Source organism: Moschus berezovskii, chromosome 11 (genome assembly GCF_049115385.1).
Source record: "Moschus berezovskii isolate FMDL1 chromosome 11, NW_MosBer_1.0, whole genome shotgun sequence".
Lineage (NCBI taxonomy): Eukaryota > Metazoa > Chordata > Mammalia > Artiodactyla > Moschidae > Moschus > Moschus berezovskii.
The window spans coordinates 31,325,234-31,341,222 of record NC_142470.1 but is presented as its reverse complement, the minus strand read 5'-3'; the positions used below and the strand labels follow the sequence as shown (position 1 = coordinate 31,341,222).

The 15,989-nt window shown below is 48.2% G+C and overlaps 1 protein-coding gene across 3 annotated transcripts in view; it reads left to right on the top strand.

Annotated features, from left to right (window-relative positions):
* Positions 1–15,989, top strand: part of LOC148776108 (uncharacterized) — a 394,223-nt gene that overhangs the window by 41,518 nt on the left and 336,716 nt on the right. For 2 of the 3 annotated variants that reach the window (XR_016038540.1, XR_016038541.1), the window contains one exon: positions 537–944. Coding sequence is in view for 1 of the 3 variants with exons in the window: in XM_088841211.1 (XP_088697337.1) it covers positions 537–804 (268 nt within the window). In the remaining 2 variants the exon portion in view is untranslated. Of the gene's footprint in view, positions 1–536; positions 1,555–15,989 lie in introns of those variants that run through there. The other variant, XM_088841211.1, reaches the window with a different exon arrangement.

The following is a 15,989-nucleotide window of genomic DNA, read 5'->3' as shown; positions in this document are numbered from 1 at the left end:
ATATCTTTGTTGAGCTGCTCCTAATAGGCAGGGATAGGTAGGAAGAGCAAGCAACTGCAGGATGTATTGCCTCCCTGGAAGGAAGTTCTCTCTGACCATGAGTGTGTTTGTGTGTATTTGTGGTGAGAGGATCGTTGTTGAACAAATCATCACTCCGAATCCCTTTCTCTTCCTCCTTAGGATGGTGTGTATGTGTATATTTGCTCACTCACTTCCAGTGTGGCCATGTAACCAGTGTACAGAAGGGAGGGTGTGCCCAGGCTTGAATGTTTGGGTTTTCCCTCTGCTGCTCCTGCCTGCATCATGAGATCCATATGTCCTGTGTAATTCACAGTTCCATGATGGAGACATACATGGAGCAGACCTAATCCAAGCCCAGCCAAGTCTAGTAACCTATGGACCCAAGAGTGAAAAGAAAGAAATGTCTGTTGTAAGCCACTGAGATTTGAGGATTATTTGTTACACAGCAGTTATCACAGCCAAGCCTGACTAATGAGCATTCATGTTTTGTTTTGTTTTTTTTCTCCTTTACATAGGAATGCTCCAGCACTCAAGTCTGAGATGCTGACTCTGATGCATATCATTAAGGAATCAAAGTTTGGTGAACAGCTTCCACCCACTCCAGACTCCTTTCCACAACCTCTTCCTGGAGTGGGCATCTCCTACATTTATAGGACAATGCACCACATTGAAAAATTTTGCCTTTTCCCCAACAAGCCACTCCACAGGCTTTCAGACCTGCCTGTTCCTGACAAGGGCTGTTCTTGTCATGGGCGGACCTCAGTTTCATGGGGACGGCGATGAGGCTGGAGCTCAGAGAGATGGAGAAGCCTCTGAAGCCGCAGCAGCAGGAGCAGAAGGCACAGCCGCAGGGCCCTCCGGAAAGAACAGAGAAGAGAAGTGGATGCTGCAGACCTGAGCCAGGATGTTCTCTGTGATGTCAGGTGAGCTGTGCCTCCCCCTCCAACCTACCCAGCACAGACACGCTGGAAAGTGGCTTTTCAAATGCCTTTGACTCTTATCTCTCTTACATCACCCTCTGAAATGAAATCTCAAACACTTTAGTGGGGTTTGATGCAGAGAACAGTAAGCAGATAGAGGTTCAGGCAGAAACAGAGCAGGAGTCAAAAGCCCTGGAGAAAAGCATGAATGGGCTTGGAGAGGACAAATAAAATAGCAGAGACATTTATACGGGTCTCCCCTACCTCTCAGAACAAAACAATTATGAGATGAGAGAGGCATGGATGGGAGGAAATTCTTTCATTTTTCACATTGCAAGCTAGAGAGATCCAATAGCCTGTTTATGAAGAACAATAAAGAAGATACATGAACTCAGTAAAGAGGTTGTTACAAATATATCGGGTGGCTTTGAAGGGCCAGGGTTTTCTCCCCCCCTTTTGGATAAAGCTGTCAGCTAAGTATTAAGAGATTTTTTTCTTTTTTTTTGCTTTTGCCTTTTTTTTTTTTTTTCAAAAAGCAATAACTGGCACCAGCAGTTTGTTACAATTGGCAGAAAGAGTTATCACTTTTATTTAGGATTTGGAAATGCAATCAAAGAGGGGCAGATTGGAGCTTGAATTAAATGAAGCTTAAACAAGCAAAAAGAAAAATCTCCTCTGGTCTTTTAAACAAACAAACACAAAAATTACAGTTCCTTGTTGTTAATTTGAAGCTATAAAAAATTTGACACTCACACTTGATAAAATGGTGCCAAGCTGAATGGTTGCTACTTCTTGTATGTGTGTTAAGTATTGAATATTCTGATTATTTTTAAGAGGAAAAACCCATTGTTTCCAGAAACTCTTTGGTTAGGACCTGACTAGCTTATTGCCTGAGAAGTCACAGTGAAGATTCATTCTGTTGGCTTTGGAAGAAATTATTCTTCCTAGGATAATTTAAAGAGGCCAAAAAAAGCTGGGAGGATCAGTTCTGTTTAGCTGCCTGTTTTCACATTTGTTGTGTTTTGTGATTCCTGAATACCAAATTGCCCCCTGAAGTTGTCAAAACGTTGTTATCTATGTCTTGCCCTCTATTATAATTTCAATCCTCATACAGAAAGTCTTCATATTATCTGGTACCTTGCCTTATCTAGATCACAGCTTTAAGAATCAGAATAGATGTGAAAAAAGTTCCCTTTGAGAAGATAAAAGAGATGTCACAAAATATTTGCTCTACATCTCAAGCGTTTTACCTCCAAGTCTGTGTATTCATTCAAGTTCTTAAATTCCAGCTAGAGCAGCACTCTTGTTTTCAAACCCAGAGTGAATTAGAAGTGAGGAGAGGTCCCTCTATGGGCTGGGGCAGTGGGTATCAGCAGTGACAGTCTAGTAATAAGAGACAGAAAAACTACAAAATAGATGCAGAAGTCAAAAAACTCAGCAGTTTGATTCTACTTAGTAAAGGGGTAAATACTTTCCCAAGTGTGATGTTTAATTTTACTCGATGGACCATGGGGTGCTTAGATATTCAGTCAGACCATATTCTGGATGTGTTCTGGGTATGTGAAGGTGTTTTGGATGAGATTAACATTTGAGCTGATAGGCTGAGTAAAGCAGATTGCACTCCCTGATGGGATGGGCCTCATCCAATCAGTTGAAGGTCTGAATAGAACAGAAAGGCTGACCTCCCTGTGAATAAGAAGGAATGCTTTTCTTCCTGACTGCCTTTGAATCGGGACATTGGCCTTCTCTTGCCTTTAGACTCAGACTCAGACTGGAATTTACACCATTGGCTCTTCTGCTTCTTGGGCCTTTGAACTTGAAATGGAATTTACTGTTGCTTTCCCCTGGATTTCCAGCTTGTAAATTTGTAGTTCTTGGGCCTTGTCAGCCTCTATAATGTCACTAAGCAATTCCTTATAATTCCTTTTAACCTCTCTCTCTATATCCTATCTATCTGTCTATCTGTCTGTCTGTGTATCATCTCATCCTATTGGTCCTGCTTCTCTGGAGAACCCAGACTAGTAAACCAAGCCTTACTTTGGTCTTGGGGCTCCACGTGATTGGACTGATGATGCTCACCTGTGTCATGAAAGGACGGTAAAGGACTTCTCCTCTTATCACTCAGGCCTCAGGTCGGCTCTCCCTTCCCCTGGACCCTGCCCAGACACCAGCACTTGTGTCTGTTCCGCCAGCTCAGGGCAGTGCCTAACTGGCTGTTTCAGGCTTTGAGCACCACTTAGGGCTTCCCTGGTAGCTCAGAGATTAAAGCATCTGCCTCCAATGCAGGAGACCTGGGTTCGATCCCTGGGTTGGGAAGATCCTCTGGAGACGGAAATGGTAACCCACTCCAGTATTCTTGCCTGGAAAATCCCATGGATGGAGAAGCCTGGTAGGCTACAGTCCGCCAGGTCACAAAGAGTCTGACACGACTGAGCGATTTCACTTTCACTTAGCTTCTCGGATGAAGGACCGTGAGTGGCTGGGTCTTTGCTGCTCCCCTGTGCCTACACACAGTGACTTCTGTCTATAAACCCTTATTGGGTGAACGAATGTTCCCTCTACCCTTTCACAGTGGCATTGATAGAAATAGTTGAAGACTTCTCTATAATGTGTTAATGTTTAGAGAGAAAGCCCTCAGGCTTTGTAAACACGCTACCTTATCCCTCTGTCATCCCTTCCTCCTGCCTCCCCTCCCCACACTGGTGTGAAATGGTGCACTTGGGCACCTTCAGTTGTAGTAAAAGATGTAGTTCAGGGAAGCAATGCCAACTGGATCTTATTTCCTCAATGAAACAATGCTATGATAATGGGGGAAATTTCTTATTCATAACTTTTTACGGAAACATTTGATATTTAAATCCTGAAGTAGATATTGGCTTGGAATCAGAACTACAGTTGAATCCTGCTTCTTCCTGCTGATGCTCTGTAACTATGGGCAGGTCCTTTCACCTCTACAGGTCTCAGTCTCCTCATCTACTGAGTAGGGAAAAAAAAATACTCACTTCACAAGGCAGTTGTGAGGATTAAACTCAGTAATGTATGCAAAGTAGCTTGTGTATTACCTGGCACATAATAAGCGTTCAATAAGTTTTAATTCCCTCTCTCCCTTCTCCTTTTTCCAGTTCAATCAAGGATTATGATAGATGTGTTTCCCTGTGCAGTGTAAAGCTTTTAAAAGTGCATATAAATCAATTAAATAGGCCAATGAAATAATTGATCATATAACATTTGTTTAAGAGATCCTGGGGCGAGGGACAGAAGATTAGGGGCTTGTGGAAACCTCGAGAGAGCTCCAAGGAGCAGGCAGGTCAGATGGGGATCCTGTGCCATGGCCTGTGCATCCCTGCTCCGAATTCGGGGAGAAAGGGCATGTGGTGCCATGAGCTGTGACTTACTTATAATTCAGAAGAGTGACTGTGACGGTCCCGGCCGCTGGATGGGGCCTGTAAGGAAAAGGCAAAATGATCCAAAGAGGCACTGAAACGGCATCTGGCCTGCCTTCTGAATGCGACGTTTGTGAATTAATCTCAGTGAGGGCAGAAGATAAGCCAGGTGACCCACTTGCCTGTGGTGAAGAGAAAGGCACATTTGCAGGCCCCCTTCCCCCTCTTTCTGCTTCTGTGGGTGAACCTGGAGAGCAGGAGCCTCTGGGCTGTATTTGGAGAACTCTAGAGATGCTGTTGGGAGAAGGCAATGGCGAGCCACTCCAGTACTCTTGCCTAGAAAATCCCATGGATGGAGGAGCCTCGTTGGCTGCAGTCCGTGGGGTCGCTAGGGGTCGGACACGACTGAGCGACTTCACTTTCTCTTTTCACTTTCACACATTGGAGAAGGAAATGGCAACCCACTCCAGTGTTCTTGCCTGGAGAATCCCGGGGACGGGGGACCCTGGTGGGCTTCTGTCTATGGGGTCACACAGAGTCGGACACGACTGAAGTGACGCAGCAGCAGCAGCAGCAGCAGAGATGCTGTTACTTGGGGGTGGAGTGCTGTATGCCACAGACAGAGTGGAAGGAGATCGACAGCTGTCAGGGGTGTTCATTCAGTGGCGAGAGAATGGCCTCAAATGTGATTCAGATTCTAGGCAATCCTATGGTTGCCAAGGGGTGGGGGAGGATGGGGGGAAGGGATAGTTAGGGAGTTTGGGATGGACATGTACACACTGCTATATTTAAAATGGATAACCAGCAAGGACCTACTGTGTAACACAGGGAACAGACTCAACGTCATGTGGCAGCCTGGATGGGAGGGGAGTTTGGGGGAGAATGGATACATATGGCTGAGTCCCTTTGCTATCTACCTGAAACTATCACAACATTGTTTATCAGCTACACACCAATATAAAATTAAAAAGTTAAAAAAAACTAGAGCATCTCTTGGGCTTCCCAGGTGGCACTAGTGGTAAAGAATCTGCCTGCCAATGCAGGAGACACAGGAGACATGGTTTCGATCTCTGGGTCAGGAAGATCCCCTGGAGGAGCGCATAACAACCCACTCCAGTATTCTTGTCTGGAGAATCCCATGGACAGAGGAGTTGGGTGGGCTTACAGTTCACGGGATTGCAAAAGAGTCAGACACAACTGAAGCAACTGAGCATGCAGAACATCTCTTGCTCTGGGGGAGGACAGGGGGAATTCTATTTGCTCACCCATGGTTCCTTGTGTCTCTGGACCCTGGCCGATCCATGTTTTAGAGTGGAATCTGGAGGAGGCATTCTCTAGGACAAGCCACCCCAGAGAATGGGATCAGGCCATCCCTCAAGACCAGGCTCAAGGACTTCCCCTTCCTGAGTCATCCCTGCCTGCTCCAGCCTCTGCTCTCTCTAGGGACGAGACGTGAGCTATCCTGGGAGGGTAGGACTCTGTCTTTGCAGTTTGTGAGTGTGGAGGGACCATTCTCTGGGAAGTTTCTTGCATTTCTGCAAGTCTTGTCAGCAGAGGCACTGACAGCCTTTGTTCTAGATCCCGTCTTAGGGGATTTTCATACAGGAGGCAGCACTGGAAGAAGCAGACAGTGTCTCCCCCTGGGGTAAGGAGCAGATGGCAGGTATTTTTACCTCCAGTAAAGATAATATCTCCCTCAGGTAAGTTTGTGCCCATTTTAAGAGGTTCAGGATTCCTAAGCTTTGATTCCATCAGGCGTGCAGCAAACCCACAGTGTGCACCACAGTCCCTGGACGCCGCCCCCCACATTGTCCCCTTGCGTGGACCAGAGGCAGCAAAGCAAACGCGATACTGATGCTGCCTGCTCAACGACTGTGAGGGATGAAGAGTTTTGTTTCTGGCCCAAGAGCCTCCTACCCACACCTGTAAAACTGTGGCTAACCTGTGGATTTGTAAGAGGATAAACTCTGGGACCCTCTATAGCTCTTGATGGTGAACACCTCACAGGAGGAGACTGGCGACTGTCCAGGGCTGGGGCAAAGCTGCGTCCCCTCGGAGAAGGCCAGTATCATCCTGAAAACGACCTGCGTGGCAGCTTTTGCTTGTTGAACTCTCTCTGTCTCTCTGCCTCTGTTCTCTCTGCTGCTTTGTCTCCTGGCCCCTCACCTCCTCCTGTTAGGGTTTTCTGCATCTTGGGGACTCGTGAGATGACTGCGGGTTTTATCCCCCTCCACTCCTTTCCCTGGGGATGGATCTCTGGGTTCCAGCAAGTTCTGATGTCCTCTGATCTACAAGGAGCAGTTTCTGTCAAGGTTTCTGGACCTTCGCCCACCTCCTGCCTCCCATCGCTTCCCTATTTTGTTCTTGTACAGGTGTGGCCTGGTGCTTCTTCTCTTCCTTCTAATCCAGTCCTTGATGGTCCACTTGCCAGCATGCCTGACTGCACTCTTATTTAGCAATTTCCCCATCTCAGAGAGAGAAGAATGTTCCAGGGATGCCAGACCTGAGAGTAGACTTGCTGGAGAGCTTCAAGTGTGAGACCGGGCTGACCAGAGGTTGCAGTAACACGAGAGTCTGCCTTAGAGTGTCAGCCAGGTCTGGGCCTGCTTATTCTGTGCATCCTCAACACAGCTCTCCTCCTCCCCCAGCCAGTACCTCTCACTGTGCCTGGTCCCTTTGGGGAGGCAGAGGGACGCAGATGAACAAATAAATGGGCCCAGGTCCAAAGCCATCTGCAACAGGCAGCTGGCGCTGCCCTTCACTATTTCTCCTCTGTTTTTCCTCTTGTCTTTATTCTCACTATGTGATCTGATAATACCTTTCTTAATCTGCCCTCTTGTTGAAAAATATTATTCCTATAATCCATGGCCAAGAAAAACACTGAGGAGCCTTGACTGAGGATGCCCAGTCATGGATCTGGTTAGGGTCATGCTAGAGAGAGCTGGTGGAGAAGGCACTGGCGACCCACTCCAGTACTCTTGCCTGGAAACTCCCATGGACGGAGGAGCCTGGTGGGCTGCAGTTCATGGGGTCGCTAAGAGTCAGACACGACTGAGTGACTTCACTTTCACTTTTCACTTTCATGCATTGGAGAAGGAAATGGCAATCCACTCCGGTGTTCTTGCCTGGAGAATCCCAAGGATGAGGGAGCCTGGTGGGCTGCCGTCTATGGGGTCACACAGAGTTGGACATGACTGAAGTAACTTAGCAATAGTAGCAGCAGCAGCAGTCCATTTTAGTTTCCTGACTCCTAAAATGTTGATGTTCACTCTTGCCATCTCCTTTTTGACCACTTCCAATTTGCCTTGATTCATTGACATAACATTCCAGGTTCCAATGCAATGTTGCTCTTTACAGCATTGGACTTGACTTCCATTACCAGTCACATCCACAGCTGGGTATTGTTTTTTCTTTGGCTCCTTCTCTTCATTCTTTCTGGCGTTATTTCTCCACTGATCTCCAGTAGCATATTGGGCACCTACCGACCTGGGGAGTTTATCTTTCAGTGTTCTTTTTGCCTTTTCATACTGTTCATGGGGTTTATAGCTGATTGTGTTAATTGGATACCTAGGTTAACTTTGTTAGACTTAACGAACAAATTGGACTTAAAAACATGCTCTCAGAATGGATCTTGTTCATATGTAGGAGACTGCTCGCCACGATGGACCTCTGGATTCAGTTACTCCTGGCTGAGTCTTCAGCTAAGAGGTGCCCACCGAGGAATCAAGTCTGAATCCTGGCTGCAGAGTTCAGAGGTCAGGAAACCTAAGACAGGGCAGAGGGCAGAGGCCGCTCTCATGAAGATCAGTGGCCATAGTGCATGATATGTAGCAGCTCTTTTGTGCCATGGTTGGGAGAAGCTCATCTAACATTTTTTAACATTTTCCCAATTGAATGCGTGGTCTGTGGGTGCCATGAGAGTGCTCATCTGTCAGTTTTGACAATATAACAGAGTGTACATTATTTATGCTAAAAATAGTCTGTACAAAAGACGAAGCTCCAGTGGCAGCACCAATGAAGTCTTAAGCTTCTGCCAGACACCCTCCCTCGGGATGATTGACAAAGTAATATCTATTGTGCCTTAATGAACCAGAGCACACCATCCACACCAGCAGCCTTTGCAGCCGAATGGCATCACTCATGCCCTGTCTCCAGGCTTCCTACAGTGGATGGTTCACCAATATAGCTGTCTCTGTGGGCCATATGGGGCTGGCAGAGTCCAGAAACAATGGTGGCTCTTGGGTCCTTGCATTTGCCTTCTACTCCCTCCATCACGATCCCGGCCATAATAGCTGCCATTTATTGAGAGCCTACTGTGTGCCAGCCCTGTGCTGAGTACGTTACCTGAATGATGTCGTGGCTGTCACATCAATCCTAAGCAGTAGGTGCTAGTAATATCAGAGGGAACTGAGGCTCCTTGAGGACTCAGAGGGGACCTCGTCACTCCTGCATGCACCTTGGGGAAGTGGGCATGGAGGTCTGATTCTGTGAAGTGTGGCCTAGATGCTGATATTTTTTGTCTTTTTCTTTCCATGGTTGGGAGCAACCAGAGGTGGAGAGGATGGTCTCCAGGGGGACAGAGGAAACTGAAGAGTTCCAAATGATTCTTGCATGTTTTCTGAAAGGCTGTTGAAGGCGCTTGCTTTTACATTTGGCCGCATCACCCCCAAACCTCTGCCATGGGTTTTGGATGCAGAAAATGGACCAGAGAGGTTGTGGTTTCATTTTATGTGAGATGAGACTGCTCAGGTCAGCTGCCTCTGCCCTGAATCTGCAAAGAATGCAGAGCAGCACACAGTAGGTGCTTACTTGTCTATGGAATTAATTTGAGTCCCTGCTTAGGGATGCACACCTGCCTCCCTGTGTGTGTTTCTAAGGACAGCGTGGCTCCCCCACGTTCTCGGGCATGGCGTGACCTCCACAGTCTCTCATGTGATGCTTTTAAATGGATGATTGTGACCTGGGATCAGTAGGGGTGGGAAGAGATTCTTTCTTCAGCAGGGACCTGCCAGATTTACTCAGTGGCTATGACCACAGACCAGAGGCCAGGAGTTCAAGGCTGAGGCATATTGGCTATGGACTGCCAGTGCTCTGCGCATCTGCAGCTCAGGCTCTCTGTGGATCTGCAGTATCTTTTTAATGGTGTTTTTGGACACAGGGATAGAAGAGGGGCCTGGTGCTGGCAGTGGGAAAGTCTGGTTTTCATCTCCCTCTTCTCCAGGAGTGAGCTCTCTTTGAGAGAGCAGCAGGGCCAGGCTGGCTTCCTGCAGAGGCCAGCTCTCCTGCCTTCACCCTGCATTTGTCTGCGGCCACAGAGCACGGCCTGATTGCAACTGACTTTCCCCCAGGCGCTCGTGCAGGCCTATTAGGCTGACAGGCTGTAGTGGGCTGGGAGCGGCCCTGACTTAGTGCTGCTCCCAGGTAAGCCGCTCCCTGTCCCTCGTGGACCAATCACAGATGCCTCCCAACACCTGCATGTGCCTGGGCCCATGCCAGGCTGTGCAGGGGCCTCCTGGAGGGCAGGCCTGAGGCAGAGGACTGCCCAAGATGACCTGGAGTCCAGAGAGGAAGCCTACCCGGCTCTCACTATACCCTAGGACAAGGTGGAGATGGGCAGGAGATCAGAAGTCCTGTACTTTCCTTCTGGCTCTGCTGGCAACCAGTTGTTCAATCTTGAAACAGTCTTTCTGGGCCTCAGTGTCCCCATTTGTAAAACAGTAGGATTGAACTATAATATTTCTAAGAGTTTTTCTTTCTTTGATACTCTAGTTCCTTCATATCCCTCAGCCCCTCTTCTGCCCCTGCTCCTAGGCCAAGCATGGAATCGGTTATTGTATAAATTCGCATTATTCAAAACAGCATCAACATTACCTGATGTGTTAGACATGAGGATCTCTGTCCTATTCCAGGCCTGCTGACTCAGAATCTGCATTTTAACAAGGCCTCCAGGTGATTTGGATCCACAGGAAAGTTTGGAAAGCCCTGGCATAGCCCATTCTCCCCAGGTGTGAGGCCCCAGGCCCCCATAACCCCTCCAGAGCCCATGGTCATTCTCAGCCTTTTAGGTGATACACCTGTCCTTGCTGAGGCCTGCAGGAGAGAGTCCCAGGGCTGACTGTTGATGGAGGGAGAGAGATGGAAATAAGTAGGAACGTCTTTAAAATATCCGTTCCGTTCTGTCGCTCAGTCGTGTCCGACTCTTTGCGACCCCGTGGACTGTAGCCTACCAGGCTTCTCCATCCATGGGATTCTCTAGGCAAGAATACTAGAGTGGATTATCATTTCCTTCTCCAGGGGATCTTCCCAACCCAGGGATCGAACCCGGGTCTCCAGCATTGGAGGCTGACACTTTAACCTCTGAGCCATAGATGGCTTATATCGTAGGTTCTTAATTAGGGTCTGTAGGGTCTGTGGTTGGAGCTTCCAGTGGAGTCTCTGAGCCCCTGAATTAATACATGGCATATGTGTTGCTGTGCATTTTCCTGGTAAGAGAGAGGGTATGTGCTTTACCAGAGTCTCAGAAGAGTCCATGACCTAAAAAAGTCAAAGAACCCTTGGGCTTAGTCCAACTCTGTTTCTTGGGATTTATCGAACACCTCGCTGTTTGGAGACAAACCAGGGACTGACTGAAGGGCTCTTTATGAAAACAACTTCAGGGCTGCCAGTTAGGCAGGACTTTCCTTTCCTCTCTCTGCTCCTCTAAATTTCTCTTTGTTCTTCCTATTATCTCTATCAAGGGCTATTTTCAGGGCTGATTGGAAACGGAGAGTGGGCCTGGCGGCACGGCAACAGGAGAGCATGTTTGCCGGAAAAAGCATGGGCTCTTGTTGAGAGCAAAGGCAATTAGCCCTCAGAATTGGCCATATTCCTTCCTTTCCTTCCTTTTTTTTTTTTATTAAAAAAAAAAAAAACATAAAAAAACTACAAGTGAAACCAGTGAAGCCATTTCTAGAAAATGGCCAAGAGCAGATTCAGACCTGCAATTTCCTTGCTGCTGCCCAGATGGACGTTCTGGGCCAGGCGCCATGTCACCACGCTCTGGACTGAAAGGGCTGTTCTGGTCTCAGGGGCTGATTTTCCATTCATCCCCCGAGGCCTCTGAAGCACCACAGGTGGGGGCCCTTTTTGGGGTGAGCGGGTCACCTGTGGCTGCGAGGCTAGCTAGCCCCAATGGGTAGGAGTGGGTCCACCCCTGTCAACACCATTTGCCCCCAACCCTTAGCACTATTCAGCCATGTGGTTGCAGGACGGCCACTTGTGACATGGGCACTGTGTGTATACTTAGTCGCTCAGTCATGTCTGACTCTTGGTGACCCCATGGGACTGTAGCCCTCCAGGCTCCTCTCTCCATGCGATTTCTCAGGCAAGATTACTGAAGTGGGTTACCATTCCCTTTTCCAGGGGATCTTCCTGACCCAGGGATCAAAGCCAGGTCTGGGTGCTGCAGCCAGAAGCATTTCCAACAATCCCCAGCTTGGCTCTTCCTTCCAGTTACTGATCCCATGGTGGCCTGATCTCTTGTCTCTAGATGCAAATAGCCAGCTCCTGGCTCTTGAAGGCAGAAACTGAGTTTTCTGTCTTTGTGCCATGACTCTACTGAGAATGTGGCACTCATTTTTCCCCAGCTCTCCCACCTCCTCAGATCTCCCTGACCACTTCTAGTCATTGGTCCTCTTAACCCAACCCTAGCGCCTTGCTAGGCCTTGCCCATGGCAAGGGGAGATTTGGTAGATCTTTGCTTCAGCCAGTCAGCTTCACTTACTACCCTCCAGACACACCTGTGATCCCTACCTTAGCACCTTTTCATTTATTTATTTAACTTGGAGCATAATTGCTTTACAATGTTAATTTCTGCTGTACAAAACCATGAATCAGCTATATATATATAGCTCTTGAGCCTCCCTCCCATCTACCCCCATCCCACCCATATAGGTCATCACAGAGCCCTGAACTGAGCTCCCTGCCTTATACAGCAACTTCCCACTAGCTATCTGTTTTACACATCATAGTGTATATATGTCAATGCTACTCTCCCAGTTTGTCCTACCCTCTCCTTCCCTCACTGGGTCCATAAGTCTGTTCCCTACATCTGTATCTCTATTCTTCCTACCCTGTAAATAGGTCCATTGGTGCCTATTTCTAGATTCCATATATATGTTAAAATATGATGTTTGTTCTTTTCTTTCTTCACTCTGTATGACAGACCCTAGATTCATCCACATAACAGCAAATGATTCAATTTCATTATTTTTTATGACAGAGTTGTACGTATGTACCACATCTTCTTTATTCGTTCATCTGTCAATGGACATCTAGGTTGCTTCAATGTCCTGGAAACAGTGCTGCAGTGAACACTGGGGTACATGTGTCTTTTTGTATTATGGTTTTCTCAGGATATATAAGAAGGCAATGGCACCCCACTCCAGTACTCTTGCCTGGAAAATCCCATGGACGGAGGAGCCTGGTAGGCTGCAGTCCATGGGGTCGCTAAGAGTCAGGCACGACTGAGTGACTTCACTTTCACTGTTCACTTTCATGCATTGGAGAAGGAAATGGCAACCCACTCCAGTATTCTTGTCTGGAGAATCCCAGGGACAGAGGAGCCTGGTGGGCTTCTGTCTATGGGGTCACACAGAGTCGGACACGACTGAAGCAACTTAGCAGCAGCAGCAGCAGCAGGGTATATGCCCAGTAGTGGGACTGCTGGGTCATATGGTAGTTCTATGTTTAGTTTTTTAAGGAGCCTCCATAATGTTTTCATAGAGGCTTTATCAATTTACATTCCCATCAACAGTGCAAGAGGGTTCCCTTTCTTCACAGCCCTCCAGCTCTACCTCTGCATCTTGGTTGACAGTTTTACCACCGTCCTGATGTTTCTCTTAAATCCTAGCTCTTCCAAATACCACTTCCCCAATAGTTATAGCATCTCCCATCTGAAATGTATTTATCCAATCTCCTTTGAGGCCCAGATTCTTTTTTACTTGCCAGGGAACCCTCTGGCCTATGAACCTCCCATGGGCAAGGGACTCATTTACTCATCACAGCCTATTCCATCACTGGGCTAGTAGCAATATCTTCTTTATGTTGAGCTGAGCTCCGCCTCAGGGTCTTCTCTCCACTGGCTTGTGTCCTCTGGGATTGCATGGTGAGTGGAACTACAGGCTTCTAGGAATTAATAGAGTGGAGCTTAAATTTCCTCTGTTTCATTTACTGGCTGTGTGACCTCAGGAAGATCACTTAACCTCTCTATGCATGAGTTTTCAGGTTGCCAACCGGTGCTAATAATGATACCTATTTCAGTAAATTGTTGTGAAGATTAAAGATCTTTGAAGCACAGAATGGGCATGTGTTCTGAGAATAGCAGATCTTGTAATTTTACTTTCTGCCTCTCTTTAACAGTCTCATTTGGCCTTAAATTGCTCTCATTTCATCTCATTTTTCATGTGTGTGTCTCAGGTTGACTCAACTAGATGGAGCTCTTGGAGGGCAGGTCAGTCTTCATCTCCATCCCCAGCCCACTGTTTTCAGCAGGACTGGGTGTGCCATTCGGACTCACCAGCGGGGCTGACTGAGTCAAACCAATAAGAAAACACCCTCTCCAAATGTAATTGTTGCAAAGAAAATGTGCAGGTAGTTCCTATTCAACCTTGATTAACCAAGCTTGGTGGGTTTGCACAGAATGGGACAGTGATTATAGGCTACAGTCCACGGGGTCGCAAAGAGTAAGACACAACCGAGTGACTTAACTTTCTTCTTTTCTTTACCTCTTCTCTCCCCACACGGTCCTGAAAGGGCACACAGGTAGGTCTCAGTCCCCTGAAGGGGGTGTGTAGGGGACACTCCCAGTGCTGTTCTGAAGAGTGTTGCATTCAGAGCTGTAGCATCCATGCACGAATCAGCCTAACAGTGAGTGATGGCCCTGCCAGTCTGCGAGCCAGGGGAGGACTTCCGGAGGCAGCAGCGCCCTCCGAGGAATCAGATGGGCGGTACTGAGAGCTTGCGTAAGGCGCGCTGGGGGCGGGGCCCATGTGGCGCATGCTCACAGCAGCATCTCCGGGCCACAAGGACTCTCACAGCGAGCAGGTGCGGGGAGCCCAGGGACAGCTGATAGTTTCCGGTCATTAGAGGTATCTGCTTCCTGCCCCTTTTACAGGCCAGCGTGCTCCCCAGTGGAACATCTTCCAGCTGACTTTCTGGGCTGCCGAGACACACAGAAAACCAGACTCCAGGAGGAACCTGCCTGACCCACCCCGCCTGTTTTTCTCTGGGCCCCTGGGTTGGCTCTTAATGCTTGAAATATCTGACGCCTGTGAGGTCCGCTGGCTCTAGGGTTTATTAGTGTCGGTTCCCCTGGGAGTGAGCACCCTCCCGAAGGAGAGGAGGCTGTGGTTTTACTTCCGTGTGATCAAGGCAGACTGTGGGAAAGAAGAAAGTGTGGAGATTAAGGACTGACTGCTTTAATGAAGAGAGGGAATCTTTCATAGTTTCTGTGCCACCCAAATCCCTTGCAGTGAGTAGGTTTGTATTCAGCGAAAATACTTCATTTATCGCAAAGGAAATTGGATCAGGGGAACATTAAAGGTGGGGGAGCGACATGCCGAAAGCAGAACTCACAGCAAGGCATGGCTTTGAGCCAGCGGCGCTCACAAACCAAGGCGGAAAGCGACTCGTTAGAAGGTGGCTCTCCATGGGGCTCCTGGGTGTGCATCTCTCCTCCTGCTCCCACAGGACTGCCTAAAGGGAAGCAGAGCTCCAACTGGATAACGGTTCTAGGGAACCAGCCAAGTTTATTGGCCTCACCTGTTATGTGTCTGCCTGGGAAGAGGTCGCTCCCCTGGGCAGTGTCACTTTAGTTTGGCCTTGGTGGTGGGAGGTTCTGCCCACCAAGTAAAGGGGCACTAGCCAAGAGGACTGGAACCCCAGCCAGTTTCTCTCCTGCTAGTCTGGGGTCTTGTTTGAACCCCAGCAGCTCATCCTGTGTCAAGGGGAACTTAATTAAGATGGAGCATGCAGGAGAGGTCCTCCTTCCAGTGGGCCTGGAATCATGGGAGATTGTCCTTGAGGACTCCCAGAAGACCAGGAGCTCATGCTAATTTAGGCGGGGAAGACTAGGTGGTAAAGACCTTGAGGAAGGAGTCCCTGGAGTCTTACTGAGGACCTTTCTTCGATCCTTGGGTCAGGAAGATCCTTGGGAGAAGGAAATGGCAACCCACTCCAGTACTCTTACTTGGAAAATCTCGTGAACGGAGGAGCGTGCTACAGTCCACGGGGTCTCTAAGAGTTGGACACGACTGAGTGACTTAACTTCTCAAGGGAGGAGAGGGCAGGAGTGATGGCAAGGCTTGGAGGGAATCTGCCATTTTCTTTCCTCATCCACCACCAAGTGGAGAACACTCCAGGGAGCTTGCACGGAGTAGGCTTTGATGCTGGAAAGAGGGGCCCTGGGTCTCTGTGTTGCTGCTTGAGGAGAGCCCCCTGGAGAGCAATGCTGCATGAGGGGTCATGGGAGACAAATTTTTACTGCATGAAGCCACTGTATTTGGGAAAACAGTTAGCATGTCCTGCCTGATAACAATGCCTAACTCTCCTTCTGACTTTGCGAGCATTAGACCAGCCCAGGGACAGGACTCATTGAGCCCACAAACACTTTTTGAGCACCAGCTGT